This window comes from Musca autumnalis, unplaced genomic scaffold (assembly GCF_047663935.1).
Source record: "Musca autumnalis isolate F117 unplaced genomic scaffold, ASM4766393v1 scaffold_1, whole genome shotgun sequence".
Lineage (NCBI taxonomy): Eukaryota > Metazoa > Arthropoda > Insecta > Diptera > Muscidae > Musca > Musca autumnalis.
Genome location: NW_027411644.1, coordinates 121012006 through 121038773, shown reverse-complemented (window position 1 = coordinate 121038773; position 26768 = coordinate 121012006). Strand labels below are relative to the sequence as shown.

Sequence of the window (26768 nt, the reverse complement as noted above, 5' to 3'; positions counted from 1 at the left end):
AAGGATATAAATACACTAATATAATAAAGAAGATAGTCGATGGTACTCACACTGGTAAAGGCCTAATGAGAGTAAATCCCGAAAACCCTCAATATGAATATTGGAACGATCCCAATGTTCTTGTTGAACGACTAAAGCTGTTGGTGGAATCAAATCAAAGTGGAAAATATGACCATACAAATGAGATGGTTTCTATAATTGAAGAACTACGAGAAGCAGATATTATATATTAATCAAATTTGTACATTGCGATTACGAAATAAATGCAATCTATCTCCATCGTAATATTGTTGTTTTTATTTATTTTTTAATGCGTATTAGCCATTGATATATATTTATAATAAGGACTTTGAAACTGTGACAATCATGAGAAATATTTCCCGGACCATCAGTAAGGTAAAATCCAAACCAAATATGAACCCAACCCCACCTGAATCCAACCCAACCTGAACCCAACCCAGCCTGATCCCAACCCAACCTGAACCCAACCCAATCTGAACCCAACCTAACCTGAACACAACCTGAATCCAATGTGAACGAAACCTGAATCTATGAATTCAGGAAGACTGGATAGTGATTTTTTCGAACTTGAGCTACCTTATTTCTTATTCCAAATTGTGATAATATGAAAAATGTAATGTCAAGCAATATAAATATGAAATTCACAATCTTTGGGAATTATTTGGATAGATGGAATGTTTAATCATGACCACGAATAAACATGCTGTTAAACAGAAGATTATTCAATAACTTTGTTAAGCGCAGACATCAAGCATAATCATTTGTCCAGTCTTTTTGGCATGAAACTCTGCGTCAAAGCCCCTTAACCCTATTCACATCAGTGATCCCTTTGTATTTTGATGAAATGGAGTATATTTCTGTCAGCGGTTTATTGGAAATTACAAAAACAAAAAACCATCCTATGTCATGGATAATAGATTCCATCGTGAAGATGAACGCTTACAAACGTTTGAAAATTAGCCATTGGATTTTTAGATATCAATGAATTGGTCCGTTCTGGTATGAGGTGGAAATTGGTTTTTAGGAACATGAAGATAGACCTTACATGAACATCATCGTTGGTCACCTAATTACACATTATTGACGAGGCATACAATAATTGTCGGTATGTTGGAAAGTATTCTTCTTGCTTATGATATTTTTGGAGTAAACAATAATTCCAGCTTCCATAACATCTGATATACCACAACATCTGCTGGATAAATAGACATTAAGAAAACTTTCTATTAAATATCAGATGCAAATTTATGCAAAATTTGCTATATCAACGAATGCAGTACATTGTTTTTATATTGTGGACATATTTTTGATCTTTGTCAAGTGAACCTCTTCTGGTAGAAAATGTTCCATGTGTTGCTAGCCATTTATTGATGAAGTTATATGTAGTTTATTTTTCCTCAATCCTAAATACAACCACTTTTGTTTACATTTGATTAAATGTAACCAAATTGTCTACGTTCTTGTTAACAAAAAATCCGATCATCAAGCTTAACTCTAAACGAGAAAATTAATAAAAGTCATTAAAACTGATCAAGCTTAACTCTAAACGAGAAAATTAATAGAAATCATTAAAAATGATCTTCGCTCTAACAGGCAAAATTTAAAATAAAAAATCTAATTATTGGGTCCATGTATCGATCTCCAACCCGCTAACATCGAGTATAGAGAGCATAACAAATGGTGACCATTGATATTTACTCCTGGTTGAAGTCATACAATAACTGAGACTCTCTCATTCCTATTTATTTAAACTCAAATTAAATTAAGTTACGAGTACGAAATTCCCAAGCCTTAAACGCTTTGACTTGGTTTTTTTTTCTTTGATTATATTGCAAAATGTTGGGGGTTTTTCCCAATTCTCTATCTATTTCATCTCCCTCTTTCACATATACGGGAGGTAAAAATATGCAACATTGTTTCATATTTTGCTTCACACATACAAGAGGTAAAATATGCAACATTGTTTCATATTTTGCCTCGCTTATATTTAAACGCTTACATATACATTGACTTTCCCAATTCTCTGTCTATCGCTCCCTCTCTCACATATATAGGAGGCTAAATATGCAACATTGTTTCATATTTTGCTTCCCACACATACTGGAGATAAAAAATCCAACTTTGTTTCATATTTTGTCTTGCCTATATTTAAACGCTTATATGTATGTGTGTTTTTTGATGACAATAATACCATACTCTCACTCATACATATGATTTCATTTAGACTTACTCTAAATTTGGTTCAGCCTAACATTTTGGATATTATTTTTGTTGTTTTGACCCACTGTGCAGTGCATTTAATCTCCGTTAAAAATCTGTGACGTATTAAGTACTGGTGGCGTACTCATCAAATCCCTTCAATATACAAGTATTTAGAAGAATCAAAGTATTGAATGTATTCCAGCATCAAGATGCTCCTCAACCATACCCCACCTCACATTTGAATCCCCCTCTCCCACCATAGTATGGTCAACACTAACGCCACATGCATATTATACTCAAGCTGTGTAATAACAACAAAGGGCAAGATCTCATATGAACAAAGAAATATTCTTTCTCTTCTTCTATTAACGATTTGTTTATATTAAATGTAAACAAATTGCCTAAATGCTCGTTGACAAAAAATCAAATTTTTGGTCAATGTATCGATCACCAGTACGCTAACATGGAGTAAAACAATAGACAGAATTTGTACGAATCATTTCATGGCCACTTAATGTTTACTCTTGGGTTTTTGTTGCAATATGAGAAACTCTGACATTCATCTCAACTCATAGCGTTAGGAAATTCAAAAGACGAATTATAATTGGGTATACATTGAATCTTATTTTAGATTATTTGCTTTTTATACGAAATTTGTCAACTGACCACCATCAATAATTTCACAATATTGTGAAATTAATTATGCATACAGATGTTAAGTTATGAACATGAATGAACATGCTCACAGAGAGACTGGCGGACGGACGGAAAAATCCTCTTTGATTATGATCATGATTCGACATGCTTACGGACAGACATATATTAAAATAAATGTATTTTGTTTACATTATCGATCAAATGTGGTTCTCTCTCAACTTCTCGGTCTGGCTCCCTCCCACACATATACAGGATAAATGTGTTTCTCTCCTGAAATCAAGGTCTGGCTCCCTCCCACACATATACAGGTTAAATGTGTTTCTCTCCTGAAATCAAGGTCTGGCTCCCTCCCACACATATACAGGAGGTAAAATATGCAACATTGTTTCATATTTTGCTTCACACATACAGGAGGTAAAATTTGCAACTTTGTTTCATATTTTGCTTCACACATACAGGAGGTAAAATATGCAACATTGTTTCATATTTTGCTTCACACATACAGGAGGTAAAATTTGCAACTTTGTTTCATATTTTGCCTCGCTTATATTTAAACGCTTACATATGTATGTATGTATTCTTGATTATATTATCGAAAAAATGTGGGTCTCTCTCAAATTCTCGAGCTCTCTCCCCCTCGTCCGTTCATATAGGTGGCTTAGTCTATCATATTTCTTGTAATTTTTTGTTGTTTTGACCCACTGTGCAGTTAAATTTAACCCTCGCTCTCCAAATACTCTCTCTCTCTCACACACACACACACACACACACTCTCTCTCTCTCTCCCTCTCTCTCAATCTCTCTCTCACACACACACTCTCTCTCTCTCACACACACACACACAGACAGGAGGTAAAAAGGTATCAAATTACTGATCTAGAACCGGCATTACCCCTCTACTTCGTGGGTTTCATTGAGAGAAATATGGAGAACTCAAACTTTACCTTGGCGGCTTTCCTGGATATAGAAGGAGCCTTTAACAACGTAAAACTTGAATCCATTCATCTCTCGCTTAGATCGGTCAACACCCCGGAAACCCTGATCTGCTGGATAAAGAGAATGCTGGAGAGCAGGATCATAAATGCCAGTATTGGGGAGTTGACAACAAGGAAGACAGTAACTAGAGGTACTCCCCAGGGAGGTGTACTCTCACCGCTGCTGTGGCTACTTGTGATAAACAATATTTTGGCGGAATTCTACAATCAGGGCATCAAGGTTGTCGCATACGCGGATGATGTAGTTTTACTAATAACTGGCAAATTCTTGTCCACTATTTCGGAGCTTATGCAAGGAGCCTTATCAAAGCTGTCTCGTTGGGCCACCACAAATGGCCTTGGTGTAAATCCAACGAAAACAGAACTGGTATTGTTCACCAGAAAGCGTAAGCTTGGCGACTTCATACCACCAACATTGGATGGAGTGCAGTTGCATCTATCTCCTGAGGCCAAATACCTAGGTACAATCCTGGATTCTCAACTGAGATGGAAAAGGAACGTCGAGGAACGGACGAAGAGAGGTATGATCGCACTCTATTCATGTAAGAATTCGATTGGGAAAAGTTGGGGTCTAAATCCAGCTATTATACACTGGTTGTATAATACTGTGGTGAGACCCATCCTATCCTATGGATGTCTTGTCTGGTGGCATGCGCTTCGACATAAATCGAACTCGGGCAGCATAGACAAGGTGCAAAGGGCAGCCTCGATCCTGATAACTGGAGCTTTTAGAAGTACACCACAAGCAGCTCTGAACGCGATGCTAAACCTCTTGCCCACGAGAATTAGCATCAAAGGTCAGGCAGCACGTAGTGCTCTAAGGCTACATGAATTGAATCGTTGGCGTGACAGCACCTATGGTCATGCACGCATTCTTCGAGAGCTAGGGCCAAACCTTGGCTTAAATCAGCAGGGGAAGTTCAGCGACTACTTATCACCAATCCATAGATTTGATGATTTTAAGGTCGTTATCCCTAGTAGAGATGACTGGATCCGTAGTAACCCACCTCTGGACGGTCTGGCTTTCTATACAGACGGTTCCAAGATGGAAGAAGGTACCGGAGCTGGTGTCTACTGCGAAAAGCTTTGCCTCGAGTACTCTTATAGGTTGAACAGCGACTGTAGCGTTTTCCAAGCAGAAATCTTCGCGATCAAAATGGCCGCAGAGTTGATAAAAAGTCTGGATGCTGAAATCTTTGAACCGGTGACTATCTTCGTTGATAATCAGCCGGCTCTTAAAGCCATCAAATCCCCCAATATCAAGTCTGAGGCCGTTCTTGAGTGTAGAACTGCCTTGGCGAACCTAACTAACGCTGTCCGACTCTGCTGGGTACCGGGACACTGTGACATTGTGGGAAACGAGAAGGCAGATGAATTGGCGAGACACGGATCTCAATCAACAAGTCAAGCTATCACTGTTTCTATTAAACCACCCATATGTCACGTTTTTCGGAAGGTGGAGACGTTCTTTGAAGAACAGGCCAAGGGACTATGGCATAATGAACCAAGGTGCAACGTGTCAAGGGCCATTTGGCCAAATCTTTCAACAAAGAGAACAACTTCGCTTTTAAGTTTGAGTAAGTCAGAAATCAGGGTATTGACGGGAGTCATTACCGGCCATTGCAACATCCGAGCTTTTATCGGCAAATGGCAGGATGATGGCGTGGATTATTGCAGGCTCTGTGAAGATGAGGAGGAAACGGAGACGATCGAGCATATTTTATGTCGTTGCCCGATGTTAACTCGAAAGCGGTATAGATTAACAGGAATACGCTTTCCTCCAAGCTTAATCTTCTACTCAAACATGGAACCAACAATCATAAACAACATCATCAAAAATCTGAAGTGGCTGGGACGGCGCGACCCATAAGCGTAACTACTTCTCTGACAGTTTTTTCCACCATCGCCAAATAAACCACCCTCTCTGTTGTTACGTGGTGCACTTAGGGGACTAGTCCAATGGCCACCATCTAGCTCATCCGCTTCTCTTGGGTGTGGTCCCAACCCTTATGTCCCGATACCCAACACGCAACGATAAAAACAATGCACTATTGTACACATACTATAATGCAAAACACATCACTACCAATTCCACCCCCACAACCTGCTGGCCCATAAACTGCCCACCCAACCAAAGGTCACTCTTTCCTTTTCTTGACACCTAGTGACCCCACACACCGCCCACATCACATCACTTACCTCGTCACACAGTCATCCAAATAATATCTAACACACCATCATTTCTTTACAGGTATATAATCAAGTCATCTTTTTTTTATTCTTAGGTCACTAAAACAATTTAATCCTATTACAAACGCTTTCCTTAATAAATATATAAAAATGGTTACGTTGCACCTAATAAACAAATAATAAAATAAAAATGAAAAATTACATAAAATATGTCTTATACCCCGTTTATATATAACCGGATTTAACAAACCGACTGGGTTTTAAATGTCAATTCCATTGCTTATATTTCAAACAAATCCTCTCAAAGAAGGTTAACCCTGCAAAAAGCTCTAATATAAACAGCATATTAATGATTGTTTTTGAAATCCTATTAGGAATTTTAAATTGTAACGGCTATTTGCCAAAAACAAAAAAAACACAAACGTTAAACGAACGGTCTTCAGACCAAACACAATTTTAATGACACCTATTTGTTTCCTTCTTTTTTTGTCGAATTAGACTGCCAAAATATTCAGCTTCACTTTCCCCAAGGTCGACAGCAAATTAGCGCTGTACTAACATAAAACAATTATTAAAACATCAACCCACCCTAAAATCCACTAAAAAGAGCTGTTTTGTCTGGAAAATTTCTTAGGGGGATTATTCTAATTGAACTGCAAACTATGTCACTTGGAGAAAGCTAACAAAAAAAAAAAAAAAAACGTTGCAGAAGGTAACAGATAGCTACAAAATACAGATAACACTAAAATTAATACTAATAATAATAATAAATATAATAATGGGATTTTGAATAAATATAGATAGTTACTAAAATCAAATTTAAAATATACGTTTATAATTGTCGTTTTAAAAAAAATCAAAATTTTCAAAAATTGGAGTTTAGTTGTTCAGCATTATGTCACACTTTATGTGACAGACTGTGTTTGCCTCTAATAAACTTTTCCGGCATCAAAATCTATTCATTTGCTGATTTAAAATCTCTATTGGTTTTTAGGGCCACAATTTCCATTCGCCCAATAATCACACTGGTGTTTTACGTTACGGTCAATTCGCCGGATGACCGTAGATTGTTGTCTTGGGAAAATATAAAGGCAAATTTAGGTTGGTGCTGAACCTTGGAACGGTGGAGAGAATGATACCGTTGGTACTGTCCAATAGATGGCGACGGGACAGAGCTTTATTCAAATTATAGTTCCTACCTTGACGTAACGTGGCGTTATCATCCAATGTAGTTAGTATTGCTGTATTCCAACAGGTATCGCTGTTCACATTCAGTTCGATACTACTGTGCATCCAAATTCGGTTGTCCTAGCCACAGAATGTGAATATTTTATTATTTAAAAATTCACAGGATATTTTCACATTATTCCATTTACCTTATTGACGTGCACCGAGTATTATATTTTCTTAGATGCTAATTGTGTAACGACACTAACAATATGGCGCCCAAAAATAAATGAATTTAAGGATAGTGTAGGTCAACTAGACACTATATAATAGCCCAATAGGAAAATATTCAATAGCCCAACATCTCTGACGGAAGTTTTAGTCTACCGAATGTTTGCTCCATATCCATTCTGGACTAGTGCCAGAATGTTGTATGGAGGATATGTTCTGGGACACTAGGGCGAACGTCTAGTGATGACTAATACCACCCAGAATATGATTTGGCCTACAGTGTAAGGCAATACACAAGGTAGATGCAAATTATGTTCTGGATTGATTATGTAAAATATTTCGTTTAGAAAGAATTGTAGTTGATCCATGTTCAATGAATGGATATCCACCCTAGTACATAACTAGGTGGTCGTTGTATCTAAAGGTTGAACAGAAAGGATATTAAGCTATACCATATCCTGTCACTGACAATTCGTTTTTTTTGTGTCTAGTGATGACTAATACCACCCAGAATATGATTTGGCCTACAGTGTAAGGCAATACACAAGGTAGATGCAAATTATGTTCTGGATTGATTATGTAAAATATTTCGTTTAGAAAGAATTGTAGTTGATCCATGTTCAATGAATGGATATCCACCCTAGTACATAACTAGGTGGTCGTTGTATCTAAAGGTTGAACAGAAAGGATATTAAGCTATACCATATCCTGTCACTGACAATTCGTTTTTTTTGTGTTTGTTTTAGTTATCCGTCCTCCACATCACTACCAATAGCAACTTTTTGATAGGCCGTTAATGTACCGCACACATCACATCCTCGTCCTGAAGTCATCTTTGAAAGACTATAGATATTTATAAAGATAACTAGAAAAATAGATATAAGAGAAACCCAATTTAACAAAAATATATATATATATACACATCAGGAATCCGAGACATTTTAAGTGATTCAACATAACGATACTGGATAAAGACAGGGTGATCCTTGGGCATGAGCAGGGAAACTAGGTCAACTAGTAAATTAAAGCGGGAAAGACCTGAAAATTTTGATATTAACAGTTCGGTTATTATAGAAAACAAAAAGAAGAAAAATAATACTAACCCCGAAATGGCTGAAGGTAATACAAACGCACAGGCACAGATAAGGGATTTATCCCAGACCATCAATGCCAGTTCTCCGGCTACTAACGTAGCAGGTCAAGCTTTTATGCAGGGGCAACCATCAGGCACTCCACAAGCTAGTAGATCGGCAGGCGCTCCACAAACAAAGACTCCGGTAGGTTCGTCAGTTAGTGGTAATCAGCAACTAGAAAACAAGATCCATAATCTGAAAATAGAAATGGAAGATATGAAGAGATCCTTAATGAATATAACTAAGGTATTGCAAGACGTTGCTAAAACAGTTTCTAGACCAAGTGAGTCAACCGAGAGGCCACCTATGTCCGCAGGGCGTTCGGCTGAATCACAGCCTATTACCCGAACTACCAACGCTGCACCACAAGGCCAAGATGTGCCACAGACGTCAGCGGTAAATAATGCCTCTACTGGTGCTGAGCCAAATGGACAAAATCCCTATAACTCTCGTGGGGACCAAATTGTTCCACATGTCCCAACTAACAATAGTAACTCAGCTCGTTTTGATCCCAGGAGCACTATTAGAATTAATAAGTTAGGACTACAGTTTGACGGTAATCCGTCAGGGTTGGGAGTTGAAGAATTCGTCTATCGTCTTGAGTACTTTCAATGGCAATATGGAATACCCTGGCCTGAAATTATAAGGGATTTCCCACTCCTTCTCTCAGGTAGAGCCGAGTCCTGGTACTGGCTTTTCCAAAAAACTAATAAATTTCATAACTGGGAAGACTTAAAGCATAGCTTATTAAGCCAGTACCAGTCATCGAAATCGAATATGGAAATAATCACAGAGTTGGTCCAAAGAAAACAACAACCCAATGAACCAATAGATAACTATTTTCAGGCAATGGGGCAAATAAGAGCTAGGTTGGTCCAACCGATAAGAGAAATCGCGATGATTAAGATTTTGAAAAAGAATATTAGGGAAAATATAGGCCGGATAGTATATCCAATTGCAGTGTCATCTGTGGAAGAACTGAAAATCGAATGTAACGAAGGGGAAAGGCACTTTCTAAGGCGCGATAATAGACCGTTTGTACCCCCTACTCGACCCGTGAGACACGTGAATGAGATAGAAGAAGAAATCAATTATCAATATGAGAGGCCCCGTGAGGAGGAGCCTGATGAAATCGCAGCTGTTCAGATCGAAAGGCAATACAGTGTAAATTCGGTTTGCTGGAACTGTAAAAAGACAGGGCATACCTTTAGGAACTGCGATGCAGCTACCAGGTCTCTGTTCTGCTATAGATGTGGAAATCCGGGAACCAAGAGTCCGACATGTAGCGTTTGCCAGGAAAACCGCAACAGGGGCGCGGACAAACAAGGGGGGCCGCGTCCATCAGAAAACCCCTGAAGATAATTCGGAACATCCAAAGTCCTGCAGATAAAGAGAAAAGTAGGCAATTAGATATAAAATCAAACATGATAGAACAACAATTTAAACCTGAAATGAGGCACTATTTACCCGTAGAAGGGAGAAGAACTATGAGGAAGTTAGAAAGAGAATAATGGGAAATAGTGAAGAACTAAGTAAAAACTATCAGAAAATACTAAAAGTGCGACAAAAATTTAAAAACAAAAAGAGGGAAAATAAATTGGTGGTAGAATCTCTAAGAAAATTTAGCAATATTAATGACCCCCGAATATTCACTGAAGTGGAAATACAAGGCCTTAAAATGGAGGGCCTTTTAGATACAGGCGCTTCTATCAGCATATTAGGGAAGGGATGTAGAGAGATTTTGGAGCCACTAAATGTAACCCTTAGACCCATATATTCAAATGTTAAGACTGCGTCTGGACAGAATCACCGAATTATCGGAAAAGTTACGCTAGATGTTAAATACAAAGAGTTAATAAAACGGTTAGATTTCTACCTCTGCCCAGATTTAGATCAACATTTGTATTTAGGCATCGACTTCTGGAAGCTTTTTGGTTTACTGCCACGAGAATTAGAAGTCAATGAGTTGGACATAGAAAATATACAAAAGGACATGTTGAATAATGGCGCTTATAAATTAAATCCGCATGAATTGTCACCCCAACAACAACAACAATTAGACGATGCCATCCGCCACTTTGATACTTTTGAGGAAAAGGGATTGGGAAAAACAAATTTAGAGAAACATACAATTAGATTAGTTGAAGGCGCAGAACCCGTAAAGGATCGCCACTACCCGTTGTCCCCTGCGGTACAAGCTATTGTCTACGAGGAGATAGACAATATGCTCCAACTCCAAGTGATAGAAGAAAGTGAAAGTCCTTGGAGCAACAGGACAACGGTAGTTCGCAAACCGGGAAAGAACAGGTTCTGCCTGGATGCTAGGAAATTAAATAAATTAACAGTCAAAGATGCCTATCCACTTCAGAATATTGATGGTATTCTAAGTAGGATAGATGAAACTCACTTCATCAGTAGCGTCGATTTAAAATATGCCTTTTGGCAAATCGAGCTCGATGAAGAAAGCAAAGCCTGCACTGCGTTCACAGTTCCTGGAAGGCCATTATACCAATTTAGGGTAATGCCTTTCGGGTTGTGCAACGCAGCGCAGCGCTTGTGTCGACTAATGGATAAAGTCATCCCCCAACAGTTAAAAGATAATGTTTTTATATATCTAGATGACTTATTAATAATATCCAGTGAGTTTCAAGAACACCTGCGACTACTTAAAGAAGTGGCGATGTGTTTAAAGAAGGCCAATTTGACTATTGGAAGAAAAAAGTCCCAATTTTGTTTTAGGGAATTAAAATATTTAGGTTTCGTGATCGGTGAAGGTCAACTGAAAACGGCAGTATATTCCCCGCAATCAAATGCCTCCGAGCGGGTCAACCAATCGGTAATTACGGCCATAAGGACATATTTGGAGGAAGACCAGCGAGACTGGGACCTTTACTTGACTGAAATTGAATGCGCTCTAAGAAATTCTGTGCACTCTGCAACTGGTGTTACTCCGTTTTTCGCGTTATTTGGATGTCACATGTTTACCAGTGGCCAGGATTATCATCTAGCCAGAAAACTTTTGTCTATGACAGACCACGAGGTAACCGAATTGCAGAGACCAGAAAAATTAGAGCTATTGAGAAAGCAAATAAGAGAAAATTTACATAAGGCGTACGAGAAAAGTTCCGAAAGGTACAATAAAAGGTCTCGGGTGGTCAAGTTCCGTCCTGGACAGGAGGTATATCGTAGAAATGTGGTACAATCGGACTTTTCAAAGAATATCAATTCGAAATTCTGTAAGAAATTTTTGAAATGTCGCATTGTAAAGCCCATCGGGGATAATATGTACGAGCTCGAGAATCTGCAAGGTACCCCAATTGGTATTTATCACGTAAAAGATATTAAAATCTAAGTGCAATATAAACCTGTGATACAATTAGGATTAAACATATATGTCTTGTGTTGTCCCGATAGTATCTAAGTTTATAGTGCAATATAGTAGTTAATATATGTGATAATCCAAAAACCTGCAAAAGTTTCTGTCCGTAAATGTCCCAATTATACACCACACGAATTATACACTTCCTTTCTGTTAGTAAATGTCCCCTTTTTATACTTCTATAGTAATTATACCTACCACGATTATACACTTTATTATATCCCTACCCAACTATATCCCTAACTATGATTTCCCTTACTATCCCCAGAGTATATAATTATAAGCAGATAATAAGTTGACACTTACGTCAAGTCCTAAATATGATGATTCCGACCTTTATTCGCACTAGATCATGCCCCCACAATCCAATATTTTAGACATATTTAAGGCGGTGCCCCTATAAAAAAATAAGTAACACAAAGTAAATACTCTTTTCCAACAGCAGATAGTCGGCATACTTCCCTAATATATATGCCCGGCTTGTCTCAGGGTGTGAGAGTTCCCCACGTTGGGTTTCCAATCACACAGTTCCCATTACGAAGTAGAACCCCCGCACACCATCACTTCCAGCGTGCCTTGTTAGTGCTGGAGTTTTGTTGCGGGGCCTAGGCATACCAAAGTCCGCCACTGCAAAAAAAAATTTTGCGTGGGGGTACCTTAAGGGGAGACCATTTTTGCCATTTGTGGGAGTCTCTAAACCACACTAAAAACATATAACTCCCAATTTGTTGATGTTGGAGCATCGGGGGATAAAACTTGAACCACTCGGGAGCACTCCTTTCGGGTAACTACACATCTGCGCGGGTAGTTAGCCATGCTCGTCGGTTGGTGGTGGCCAAGTTGTTAAAGGGGTGGCAGATTATGTTGTTTGTTTTTTTTATTTGTGGCCACATTCATAAGGTGGCAAATATGCTAATCTACATGCCTCATTGGTGTGGAGACATGCAAATATATGTTTTGCTTTGCCACTGATATAAATTGTGTTGTTGCTTCTTGCCTGGGTATGCTAAGCCAGGACTTTGTCAACAGTTCCTCGTGTATTGGAATGCACAAGTTCATTACTCCCTCAGGGCACGAATATGCTTTTCTAATGAATAGTATATTGGTCCACTGAGAGTTTGGGTGGGCTTGTGCAGACCAGTACCAGAGAAATGCCTGAAACGAGAAAAAAGTAAAAATATTCATTAAAAATGTAAAATTAATGTGGAACGATACAATACAAACCAATCTCTCCAGTAAATGTCAGCTGATGAAGTGTCAAGTGGTTGCATTCACTTGTGGATAATAGCCCAAGAGTAATGTGTTGCCAACCCAGTAGTTTAGTGGGGAACAGTATTATCGGCACAGTGGCATGTTTCTCTTAAATGTTAATGTGGGAACAGAGTCCTCTGTTAAGGTGGGAGAAATCCCGAAGGTTCGCGAAGAGGTTTTTAAGAAAGGGACAAATTAATTAATATTAAAGAAGGATAGACAGATGGTACCCGACAAAATGTCTACCAATGGAAGTTTGCTTCTGCGCCCTACAGAGGTTATAAAAGAGAGTAATGGATAAGAGAAAGATCTAGTTTGTCTTTTGGTGCTGAACCAGAAATCCTCTGAGTGTGTGAAATTAAAGTATTTTGCAATAAAAATTTATTTTTTTTAATTAAATTTCCTATAAAACAACTCCAAAGCGTAAATAAATTGACAATTAAAACAAAGGTAGTTAATAAATTGGACAAAACATTAGTTAAAAAGGTGAAATAATATTAGAATTGTTTAAATAGGTGAAGTGTGGAGAGCCATTTGATAGTGTCGTTACACAATTAGCATCTAAGAAAATATAATACTCGGTGCACGTCAATAAGGTAAATGGAATAATGTGAAAATATCCTGTGAATTTTTAAATAATAAAATATTCACATTCTGTGGCTAGGACAACCGAATTTGGATGCACAGTAGTATCGAACTGAATGTGAACAGCGATACCTGTTGGAATACAGCAATACTAACTACATTGGATGATAACGCCACGTTACGTCAAGGTAGGAACTATAATTTGAATAAAGCTCTGTCCCGTCGCCATCTATTGGACAGTACCAACGGTATCATTCTCTCCACCGTTCCAAGGTTCAGCACCAACCTAAATTTGCATTTATATTTTCCCAAGACAACAATCTACGGTCATCCGGCGAATTGACCGTAACGTAAAACACCAGTGTGATTATTGGGCGAATGGAAATTGTGGCCCTAAAAACCAATAGAGATTTTAAATCAGCAAATGAATAGATTTTGATGCCGGAAAAGTTTATTAGAGGCAAACACAGTCTGTCACATAAAGTGTGACATAATGCTGAACAACTAAACTCCAATTTTTGAAAATTTTGATTTTTTTAAAGCGACAATTATAAACGTATATTTTAAATTTGATTTTAGTAACTATCTATATTTATTCAAAATCCCATTATTATATTTATTATTATTATTAGTATTAATTTTAGTGTTATCTGTATTTTGTAGCTATCTGTTACCTTCTGCAACGTTTTTTTTTTTTTTTTTTTTTTTTTGTTAGCTTTCTCCAAGTGACATAGTTTGCAGTTCAATTAGAATAATCCCCCTAAGAAATTTTCCAGGCAAAAGAGCTCTTTTTAGTGGATTTTAGGGTGGGTTGATGTTTTAATAATTGTTTTATGTTAGTACAGCGCTAATTTGCTGTCGACCTTGGGGAAAGTGAAGCTGAATATTTTGGCAGTCTAATTCGACAAAAAAAGAAGGAAACAAATAGGTGTCATTAAAATTGTGTTTGGTCTGAAGACCGTTCGTTTAACGTTTGTGTTTTTTTTTGTTTTTGGCAAATAGCCGTTACAATTTAAAATTCCTAATAGGATTTCAAAAACAATCATTAAGACATATTTTATGTAATTTTTCATTTTTATTTTATTATTTGTTTATTAGGTGCAACGTAACCATTTTTATATATTTATTAAGGAAAGCGTTTGTAATAGGATTAAATTGTTTTAGTGACCTAAGAATAAAAAAAAAGATGACTTGATTATATACCTGTAAAGAAATGATGGTGTGTTAGATATTATTTGGATGACTGTGTGACGAGGTAAGTGATGTGATGTGGGCGGTGTGTGGGGTCACTAGGTGTCAAGAAAAGGAAAGAGTGACCTTTGGTTGGGTGGGCAGTTTATGGGCCAGCAGGTTGTGGGGGTGGAATTGGTAGTGATGTGTTTTGCATTATAGTATGTGTACAATAGTGCATTGTTTTTATCGTTGCGTGTTGGGTATCGGGACATAAGGGTTGGGACCACACCCAAGAGAAGCGGATGAGCTAGATGGTGGCCATTGGACTAGTCCCCTAAGTGCACCACGTAACACTGTCTTTATTACATCTTCATTCTTTCTTATAAATAATTCATTTATTACTACTCTCCAAACCACACCCCCCCCTTTTTTCTTTATTCTTCTCTCTTTTCTCTTCTCTTTTCAGGAAATTCTGAACCTCCTTTTTTCTTTATGGATGATCACAATGGACCGAAAGGTCTCCGAGTGGCGTAGTCAATATACATATATATTGACTACACATCCCCAAACCTAACCTAACCTAGTATTAAATGTGATCTGAAAATATCCGCCACTACTCTGTTCAGCACATAGACGGCTGAAATTGGTCTTCATAGAACATATTGGTCAATGATTCCGACCACTAACACCCCAAGATGTTGGGTTTAAATTGCCATACCATCGGGAAGTATGGACTTCCCCCCGGAAAATTATATATCGTTGTATTCAGGATGCCAAGGGCTATCTACTGTAAAAATTTCAGCCCGATCCGAGAGGTGCCCCTAAACAACCTAAAGGTGTGAAAGTACGAAATTTCCGAAATGTCAAGACCCATATCTCGGGAAGTATGGACTTCCTCCCGGAAAATTATATGTCGTTGTATTCAGGATGCCAAGGGCTATCTACTGTAAAAAGGTGTGAACGTACGAAATTTCCGAAATGTCAAGACCCATATCTCGGGAAGTATGGACTTCCCCCCGGAAAATTATATATCGTTGGAATCAGGGTCCCAAGGGCTACCTATGGTTTTTTCGGACCGATCCGAGAGGTGCCTCTAAACGACACTTGTTCCAATTTTGTTATCGAACAGCATTCAGTAAAAATTTGTACGAATTTGTATAAATTTTTGGGTTATCGTACAGACCTAATGTTGCTGGTAGCCTGTTGTAGAAGAGAAAATCATATGTGCTCTCTCTCACTCTCTTAAAAATTGCTGCCAGTTTTACCATTTTTTGGTGTTACTAGTCGTTTACACCAGACAGTTTGTCTTCAAATACAACTCTGATTTACTAACACATACATACATTTGTCGGCTGTCCTCCACCTGTCCATCATTTTTTCAAAGACAGCCTGGTTAATAAATTTTTGACATTTTTTGTTAAAATGTGTGAGATAATAATTGAAATGTGTTGAAAACAAAACAACGTGAACAAAAACAAAATATGTGTTACGTGGCGGCTTATACGGCGTTGCGGTGGCAATCGGCTAACTCAGGGGCGCATCATTCATACAGGGCGGTTCCAACCCTACCACCTACAACCTAAGGGAACGAACAATAACTAACAGGAAACGGAAACTGAACACAAATAAAACGACGATACAAACACAAAGGTACACCGATGACACGGGAGCTTGGTGACCATACTCCCACACTAGCCCATCCAACCTTGACCCTTTAAATCCAACCTATTCAATTTCGAAAGGGCCCCGCATTCCACTAACACTTACCTCAAAACAATCTGCACCTAAATCCCTCCCTTAGTCCGTGTTTACACACACGGGAAAGTAAATTCAGTTTTTAAGCAATAGGGGGTAGGAAAGAGTATTGAGGAGCTCTTTCCTCTCCGCTCTCTCCCAAAAACACAATTTACTATAAAAAAAATTACTCAAAAGAAACTCGAAAATTAACTCCCAATGCACTGAATTTGATCTTGAGTCATTTATTCAGATTACCCTCAAACAACGATCACGAACGGAGGTTGCCGAATGCGGCCAAATTTATACTTGATCTTTTTGCCTACCTAATAGAGCTCTTTTAGGATGGGTTCTTTTTTTTCGGAACACTCTCCCGAATTCTTTAGTGTAAACTGAATCTCACGACTGTTTCTAAATCGCCATTCGTGGGTAACCTACTCTCTTATTACTTTAAACGGATGGGGTTAATAATCGTTACAATCAGCAAAAATTTAACAAAACTTAACTATCTTACTTAAGCAACTGCGCATAGACGACACAACTTAACCTAAGTTATAGAACATACAAACACAACACAAAAATTTTGGTAGATACTTGTTTCTTTAATATTTCCTTCTATCGTTGTTTCATCCACAGTTTTCCATCAATCCGGGGCTTTGGATTTTGGCCTCACAGTGGCGTATGGCAATAAGCCGGTCAACAACCAAATTTAATAAAAGCGTTAACATTCGATGTAGACAAATACTATACAACAGACAAGACTGGTTGGATTAATTGGCACAAACTGGGATTTTTCCAGAATTTTTGGATTTTTTCTTTCCGGTACAAACCGAACTGACCCCCTCAATCTTTCGTTGGGGAGGCCAGTAAGACATATATTTTTTATTGCTGGTGTTATCTTTAATGGGCCAAATACATACGGTCCGTTGTGCGACGCGTTGTGCGTTGAAAACAACAACCACATGAAAAATGTGTAAGTGATGCCAAGTTTGTTCTTGAAGTTGTTGTAACGCGACGCTCAACGTACCGTATGTGCCGCGGCCTTAAAGAGGAAACAAATAACGCAACATTTATAACTATGCAAGCATCACACGGTAATCGCAAACCACTTACAATTTTTCGTTAACACCCAGCACATGAATTACCAAAAACACAGGCTGATTGTGATTTTAATTTTCTTTTCTTATTAATTATTAATAAAACTTTTCCGATAGAAAAAAAATTAACTTTAACTTTTTTTGGTTATATTGGCCGCAAGTATAAATGACACAGATTATGGTAGCAACACTGTACTGTTTCTTATAGGGCACCACTTCGCCATTTCCCTTATTTTCGGCCGTCGGACCCTTTTATAGACGGAAAATCGACGCTGGATTTCCCGCTTTTCTCGTTTTTTTTTCTTTCTTTATTTATTTCCTCCTTCCCCACCTGGTGCAACCTACTTATTAGCATAGGGTTGCATTTACCTCCACGATACTCCTCCACTAATCCCCCAACAACCCAAATACACCCCTGCCATAGGCACCACTTTTTTCAATCTCTTTGGCTGAAACATGGCCCAATTATAAAGGTCCTCTCTCAAAAACAAATGATTTTGATTTGAGCTGTCAAAATTCATATTTGTCATTTGAAATCGCTGTGAGGTAGAGAAATGTCAAACTGTAGAGGAACAGGTAGATGTATATCGAAAAAAGAAAACAAATCAACTTTATGTTGTACACGTAAAATGTCAACATTTGTTGTGTTTTGTATTAGAATTTAATTTATAATAACTTATTTTGGCAGTTAAAGATCGATCAGCTGGTATTTTCTGTTACGACAAACAAAAATAACTGCGTCAACAACTTTTTCTCGGAAAATGTTATGTATGCATCTACCTTAATTGGCAATAAAGAAATTCGCCTAAACATATTCCGTGTCGGCGAAAACAAATTTTTCGCCTTTGTTTATGAATTTTGACATTTCAAATCTTTGTTTTTGTTTGAATTCGCTTGATAGAGGACCTGTATAATTGGGCCATGGGCTGAAAACGCTTCCGCGTCATTTGAAAGTGGTCGGCAACTGAATCGGACGTCTGTGGGAATACTCGGCTGTTTGTACAAAAAGACATTCCTAACCCTGCGTTTACAAATGCCAGTATTGGCAAGACAATAGCAAAAATACAACCCTTTTTCACAAATACATTTATAGGTTTTTAAATGTGTATAGAGAAAAGTATGCATGTATTGGTGAAAATGGTTTGTAACTTTGCTATTGTCTTGCCAATACTGTCTGTGTGTAAATGCCTAGTAACAATAAACTAAAGACGCCCGCAACATATGTGAACGGAAAACAAAATGAAATCGATGATTTTCATTCATAATTTTACAACTGTTTTTGCAGTTGTCTGGACGCCTACCTCACATAGGCAAATTTTGGGATTTTGACAATCAATACATGAAGTCAACTGTCCTGTCATTTGTAAACGCAGGGTTAAGAAACGCTTTGCAGGTTAAAAATGGTAACCTCAGTAGTGGGATTCTGTAACTTATTTTTGCTGTTACCGACAAAAATCGGTAAAATTAAATCGCTAAATTATGACTTAAAACATAAAGAAAAGTTGGCATCACTGTTTGTGTCGGTAGAGGCTAGCGACTACTTTTTATTCATCGTTAACATACCGAAAAATTTCGATAATTATCGAAATTATAAGCATTTTAATTTTACCGACAATTATCGATAACAGCAAAAATGAGTTACAGAATCCCACTACAGGTAAGTAATGCCAAGTTTACACTTGCGCTCCAAAATCCACTGGATTTCACGAAATCCTGAAATACACCCCGGTGTTTATACTTACTTTTTTTTTTTGATTTCAAAGATATCACAATGATCAAGGTAGATGCATACGCGCAGCTGATCGAACATGAATTTTCAACACAAGTTCTTCTAAATTGAATTAATCATCTAAAATATATGACAATATAGCATTTTACAACTTATATGGAAAATTGTCGTAAAATTATCTATATATCGTATTAATTGTGTATAGTACTAACAAATGAAAAATAAAAAACGATTTTATCGTTGAGACACCACAATAATAAATTTTGATAGATAAAAGTTGATAGATAAAAGTAGTTCTAGCAGTAGTTTTCCCGTTTAGTAGTAAAAATGTACTCCGAAATTTAGCAAGACTTGCACTTCTCTTTAAACAAAAAATATACCATCTTCTCCTGTTTTCTGCCATACAATTTTGGCCCAGTAGAAACTCGCAGCAAGCATGTTCATTGGCATCTAATATGATAGCTGATACGTTGATTTTGACATTTATGCTGGAGTTTTTGCAATTCCCGTAATTTTTCCGTTCCCGTATTTTTGAAGAAATTTGTATTGGGAAGCAATTTTTGACAATTTGCTCTTTTTTCTAACATTTCCATTAAAAAAGTACCGGAACGCAATGAAAAATAGCATTGTAACAAAGTAATTTAATATTTTTCACATAGTTTACAAATGTTGATACTAAAATTTTTTGTTGCAGCAATTGACCATCTACCTTGTTTATTGTGATACGTGAAAAGTGTTGCAACTTTTGGTACTTTTTTAGGCAAAAACAGGGTTGTATATCATAGCTTTGTTCCTTTACTTTTTTAATGGTAAGAGTGGTAAAAGAGAAAAGTGTCAAAATTGTTCAAAATTGCTCTCTCATGAACATTTTTACCAGAAAAGTAAAGGAACGGAAAAATGGTAGATCCGGCAGCAATGTCAGAAAAAAACATAAAAAATCAATTTTCGTCTTTTATTTCACAGTTTTTGATTTAGTGTTGTCAGTGTTCGACTTTTTCTTCGGTTTTTCGTCCATTTTGTGAAATAAATGTCAAACAAAAGTCGAAATGAGATGATTTCATTTTTGTATGCGAAATCATGATAAACTTTGCTTGATTCCGCGCGAAATCATGAAACGCCTTCGAAATCACGAAACGACGACGAATGTAAACCAAGCATAAAGGTACACAGCTTATTATTGGCCTGTTCCTTTACTTTTGAAAATGGTAAAACCGGCAAAAGTAGTAAACTGCTACCATATGAATTGTATGGTGTCTGAAGTAAAGGAACGCTTTTCGAGTAAAATGTGGTAAAACTTGAAGATTCTTGCACGTAAAGGAACAGGGCTTATGTACGTGTTTTATAAAACATGTTTTATGTAAACTGGGTATTAAATAAGAACGTTTTCACACGATAAGGTTTGCCTGCTCAAAAATGCGTTGTCCGTTTTGGTTCTCATTCGTAAATTGTGTCAGTGTTGAAACAAAATGTGGAAGTAAGTGAACGAAAACGTACATAAAGTACCATACATACAACACTAGCATGTAAGATATTATCTACCTGTTTCATCATATTTTTTACAAATAAAGATGTTCTTCAAAACATGACTTCTATGTACCTGTTAATAACAAAGGTATTTCCCTATTTCATAAAAATCTTTCTTGAAAAATTTACTCTGGTAACGCAGGTATCATCTTACCTTCAGGTGGTAAGAATTATTACATTATTTTTTACATGGCATGCGCGCATGAGGCAACAATTTTAACAACGCATACATTTTACCCAATTTTATGGGATTCACAAGAATTACTTTTTTAATTTTCAAATACAATACACACATAAACCTTTTTGGTACATTTATGTAAAACCGTACTTCTTTTTGTTCAAAAAGTACGCTTGTATAAAATGACTTCAAAAACGCAACACTAGATGTGAAAATTACGAATGAGAGTCAAAACGGAAACCACGTTTTTGAGCAGTCAAACCTTATCGTCTGAAAACGTTCTAACTCATGTTTTTTTCAAACCTGTTAGATGTAAATGTAGTTTAAGTTGTTCTTCAGTTGTGGCAACATCAACATATGAAGGCGTCGTTATGAATTAAAAACTCTCCACTGCTTTTTAAAATAATAAGACATTTGCAATCTTATTAGTTTTTTAATAGCAAGCTATGGATTCAAATGGTAAGGAGCATCGAAACGTGGAAAGCCTTAATTAACACAATAATATTTCAGTGAACACCAAGTTAAAAGAAAGGCGAGAACGGCAACCCAACTGGACGGAGCCAGAAAAGCAATTATTGATGTCATTAACTCAATTGCATCGTCCAATACTGGAGAACAAAGGATGTGATTCGATTACCATGAAACGTAAGTCACAAGCTTGGGACAATATTGCATTACATATGAAAAAAGCTGGCTATAATCGTTCAAAAGAAAAGCTCAAACAGCAATTGGGACGTATACGAAGTGCAAATAGGGTAAAAGAAGTTGGGGTAAAGGGATTTCCTAATAATTCCTTAAATTCGTCTGCTTGTTTGGATAGTTCTCAAGATAATCACAAACAAATTATGGATCACATTCAGAATGAGATTAATATTAAAAGTGAGAGAAACTCTTCTACAGATTATGAAAATGAAGAGAACGGCCCAAATCATCAATTACAGAAAATGTTTAAAAGCGCTGACACTGAATTGCAAAATTGTGATAGATTTGAGCTCGACAAACGTTGTGAAATGGAAGTAAATAAAAAAATAGCTGTTGTTGATTTTATTGCTCAAGACAATGTCATTCAAAATAAAACTGCGAGTACTGCTAGTAACGCTTCTTCTAGTGAATCTTCAGATAATGAGAATCAGTTTGATCTAATAGATGGACCTACAACAGATCAAAATAGAATTGCAAACAATTCCCAAATCAAATTAACCGGTATTCATGTTCCAAACACACGGGAGCGTCGACTTCGTCAAATTCATTTGTATCGGATTGCTGTTGAACGAGAACGTTTACGTAGCTTGAAGGCACAGCAAAAACGCGACCGTATAATGCATCGTAAAGACATTCAAATACAGAACTTAAAATTGAACATTCTTCGTAATCTATGCAATCAGAAAAATCGGGATCCAATTATAGAATAATCTATTCGCATGTATTTTCTTTCTATTAGATTTTATTGTGTCTTTGAATAACATATGAATGTATTATATATGTATTGAATATTACTATACCCGTATTTTCGCTGTTAATGATATCAATTATTGATCAGACGAATAAATATACGGTTTACTAGAAACTACATATGTATGTTCCATTTGACACGATATTAAAGACCCTAATCTAGAGGAATGGGGCTAATACCAGGGCTTCGGAGTCGGAGTCTGGAGTCGGAGTCTAGCAAATTTTGCTGGAGTCGGAGTCGGAGCCGGAGTCGTGAAAAAAAGCTCGACTCCGACTCCGGGCAACAATCTGTTCTACATTTATCAAAATTCGTCAAATCAATTTAAAATTAATTAAATGATCATAGTTTAAAAAACTCTTAATCTCTATTTTGACTACAAAATTCATATCTGAAGCATTTTTGGGTCAATTGATTGGAATAATGTTCGCATGCTCCAAATATACAGTGTTGGTCACAGAATTAGCACACCCCTTTGGGGCAAAATGATTTCAGTCAGCTAAGAGTTTTGATAGGGCAAATTGAAATATTTTCGTAAACAAAATCCTTTTCTATAATGTATTTAATAGATTTAATGATATAAGTGAATAGTATTATCAGTGTTTTTTTTTTCAAAATAAAAGTTTTGTAAAGACGCCCAAATTATCAAGGGGACATATAATTAGCACACCCTAAGATTTTTTAATTTAATTCAATTAATATACAAAAATTAATTTATATTGAAGTTAATTCATATTCAAAACGTATTGAACAAATCATTTTTTGAAAGAAAAAATAATTTATCACCCCGGAATCTCAAAATATATCCCAATAGCGGACCATTTTTCGTAATGTACACTTAAACTTCAGAAAGTCGCTAAAAACTTTAAAAACAAATGTAAAATTGGATCTGAAATTATTGGAAGTGTTAACCGATCACCGAAATTTAAATATAAAGTGCAAAAACTTTTAAAGAAGTGTCTAAGGTCGATGATTCGTTCAAGAAAATTTTCGATTTGGAAGGGGCTTATAGTAAAAAGATCAATAAAATGCACCCTTATGTGAAGAAGGATCAACTTATAACACCATTTGTTATTTAAAATAACACGTCTGAATAACACCAAAGACCTATCACTACAAAACTATCAACAAAGCACTAGGTGAGCACGTAGCACATGAGTATGTTTAAAGGTATAACGCTTTTCTAACAATATAGGATTTTGAGGGTTGCAGAAATTGGTTAAAATCCATGCAAGTAGGCATATACTATTCATGGTAAATGTTTTCTGGATTATTGCTTTTAAATTTAATCGTTTTAAGCTCCGGAAACATATTATCTTGCGGTCTCACTAGACTATCTCCCATTTGCCTTATGTTTAGAAAATTATTGAAATTTGCGTAGGTCCCATAGAGATGAAAATAGGTTTATCGTGGCATACATCACGACATATCGGTAAAATTCAGTCCAGATGGATAAGTATTTATAAAATCAATAGCTCAAAGCATCATATTACAGTTTTTTAATGAAAATTTTTGTGTCAAACGGATTTTACAGATGCACACAGCCGGTGGGTACTCGCAAATTTACAAAGATGAACAAGAATATGATGATTTATTTGATGTTTCTATGAACTACTTGCCTCAATGAATTTGTTTACATGTGAAAAAATTGATAAAAAACACTAAAAAACTGAAATTTACATCAGTCCTTGGGACCCAAGGTGTACCCCTATAATTCCCTTCTGACACTGAAATTTCGGAGACTGGCGGAGAGTACAACTAGCAGACTGGAACTTATTCCCAAACGAAAAGGATTTAAAACTGAATATGGACGAAAATATTGAAACTATTCACAATATTAGTGATTCTGTTAAGGTGTGCTAATTACGTGTCTAGTGAATTTAGGACATTTTGTAAAATTTTGGAGGTTATTCAAATTGACAGTTATGTTTCAGTTTCTATATTGAGTTGTATTTTTTAAGCATACTACTGAGAATATATTAGTACAAACACTTTATTAAATACAACTACTTTTGAAGGTCTTTTTAGGCAAAATAAATGTTGGTAGTGGGATGTGCTAATTGTGACCAACACTGTATTTGGGGAAGATCTTTTAGAAGATTTACAGGTCGTTTTAAGGACGACTCACTGGTCTTCTCTTGTTTTTTATTAGAAGTCATTTATGTCTGCTGTAAAAGAACCTGTTGGACTTCTATAAAAGACCTTGTAGTACTTTAAGGTAAATCATACGAAAGACCTACCACGGTGCCCCTTAACCAAATTTAAATGGAAGGAGCTCACACCTGAGAAGTTTTTGCGGATTCTGAAACTGCTATAACCGAAGGGCTTTTTAAATAAATCGCGGTCAAAGTTCACACTTATGGGGGGTTTTTAAATTTTGCTTTAAAACCGCAAGTCCTATGGAAATGGGTATAAGGAAAATGTTGTAGAAGTGAAAATTTTCTACAAGATTGACCTTCATGATATTTTCGTAGGTTTTACCGTTTTTGAGATATAGAAGTTCAAATTGGGACAATGCACTGACTATATCTCCTCTTTATAAAACTATACCATGACTACAATTTACCAACTTAAACTTATATATCTCAAAAATGGTACAACCTAGGAAAATATTGAAAAAGTCAGTCTTGTAGAGAATTTCCACAGCTATTTGATTTTATCCAGTCTAATTTTGATAAGACTTGCCGTTCCCAAGCAAAATGGTGAAAACCTAACAATATAAACCTAAAAATGTGACCAAAACTTCTATATCTCAAAAATGGTAAAACCTACGAACAAATTATAAAGGTCAATCATCTAGTGAATTTTTGCAGCAACAATATTTTGTTTAGCCCCCTTTCGATAGGACTTACCGTTTTCAAGCAAAATCGGAAAACATAAAAAACCCTAAAAATGTGAACCTCAAGTAACCTTAACCACGAAAGTGTATGTTAAGGGAAAATAGGTTATTTTGGTCTTCTATCACGATGCGCTGTTAAAATATCGTTAATTTTCCATAACTCAAAAAATTATAAAGAGTGTTACCTGACAGTAATTATGGTAATTTGATGTTTCGAGTCTCATTGGGTACATAAGTCAAATTCGGAAAATTGTAAATATACTAGTATGTAGGTGTTTAGGTAGAGAAACCTTGTAACGATACCGTCCTATTGCAGTACTAAAGTGCATGTTACTTTGTATTCCGTATTGTCAACGAAAAAAAACGAACAATATAGGTATATGTTTTGGTATCCTTCCAATGTAAGTCCCAATTTACATTAGGCGAGTTTACTTGCGGCAATTGTCAGTTTGTAGGTGAGAGAGGGTGATGAGAGGCAAAGGGTTATCATATGCCTCACCTCTCTCTCTCCTACAAAATGACAATTGCCGCAAGTAAACTCGCCCAATGTAAATTGGGACTTATGTATCTTGAAAGTTCATACTGAAATGACTGTATTTTAAGTTGTGAATTTTATTTTATCTATTTTCGGAGTCGACTCCGGAGTTGGAGTCGGAGTCGAGAAAAAAATTGGACTGGAGTCGGAGTCTGACCAAAAATGGCTCGACTCCGAAGCCCTGGCTAATACCAAAGGTTTACGTAAAATATGGGCAGGGATCTGACGCATTCGTCCATATTTATAAATAACATCTTGCTATATTTGACTTCTACATATGTAAATCGGATCACTCATTGAAGTCTCTAGACTACAAATCCATAGGGTACTTGCCAACAAAATTCGACAAAAACTTAAAAGAAGGCCTATTTTATGCCAAAATTACACGAAAGCGGTACCACGGGAGAAACAATATGCCGATTTGTCTGCTTAAAAAATAAAAAATTTGCCAAAATTCAAACTACACAGCAGGAATACAATTGAGAGGGGTTAACTGTTGTGGGGGTTGTTGTTAAAGAAGGGGAAATGAAAGGATACGATGCTATAAATCAGGTTTGTTGCTTGGGGGGTTCTGACTTGGGAGTTTCACAATCAAGTCAGGGTTGTTGTTTAGTTACTTTTTGAATGTGCTTCGGAAAAAGGAGGAGTTTTGTTGGACTTTTTAGGATGTTTTCAGGCCACCCCTTTTTTATTAGCTT

The 26768-nt window shown here is 36.6% G+C and overlaps 1 protein-coding gene and 1 long non-coding RNA gene across 2 annotated transcripts; one reads left to right on the top strand and one right to left on the bottom strand.

Moving 5' to 3' along the window:
* Positions 1-8442: 8442 nt before the first annotated feature.
* Positions 8443-13215, bottom strand: LOC141390796 (uncharacterized). The gene is made up of 4 exons (XR_012409473.1): positions 12282-13215; positions 9802-9976; positions 8567-8791; positions 8443-8501 (listed from the first exon to the last, which is right to left on the bottom strand). It is a non-coding gene; the product is annotated as an uncharacterized lncRNA (long non-coding RNA).
* Positions 13216-21590: 8375 nt separating this feature from the next.
* Positions 21591-22687, top strand: LOC141390795 (uncharacterized). Its single transcript, XM_073963760.1, has 2 exons — positions 21591-21705; positions 21757-22687. The coding sequence occupies exons 1-2, from the start codon at positions 21693-21695 to the stop codon at positions 22656-22658; spliced, it is 915 nt and encodes a 304-aa protein (XP_073819861.1). The 5' UTR covers positions 21591-21692; the 3' UTR covers positions 22659-22687.
* Positions 22688-26768: the final 4081 nt, after the last annotated feature.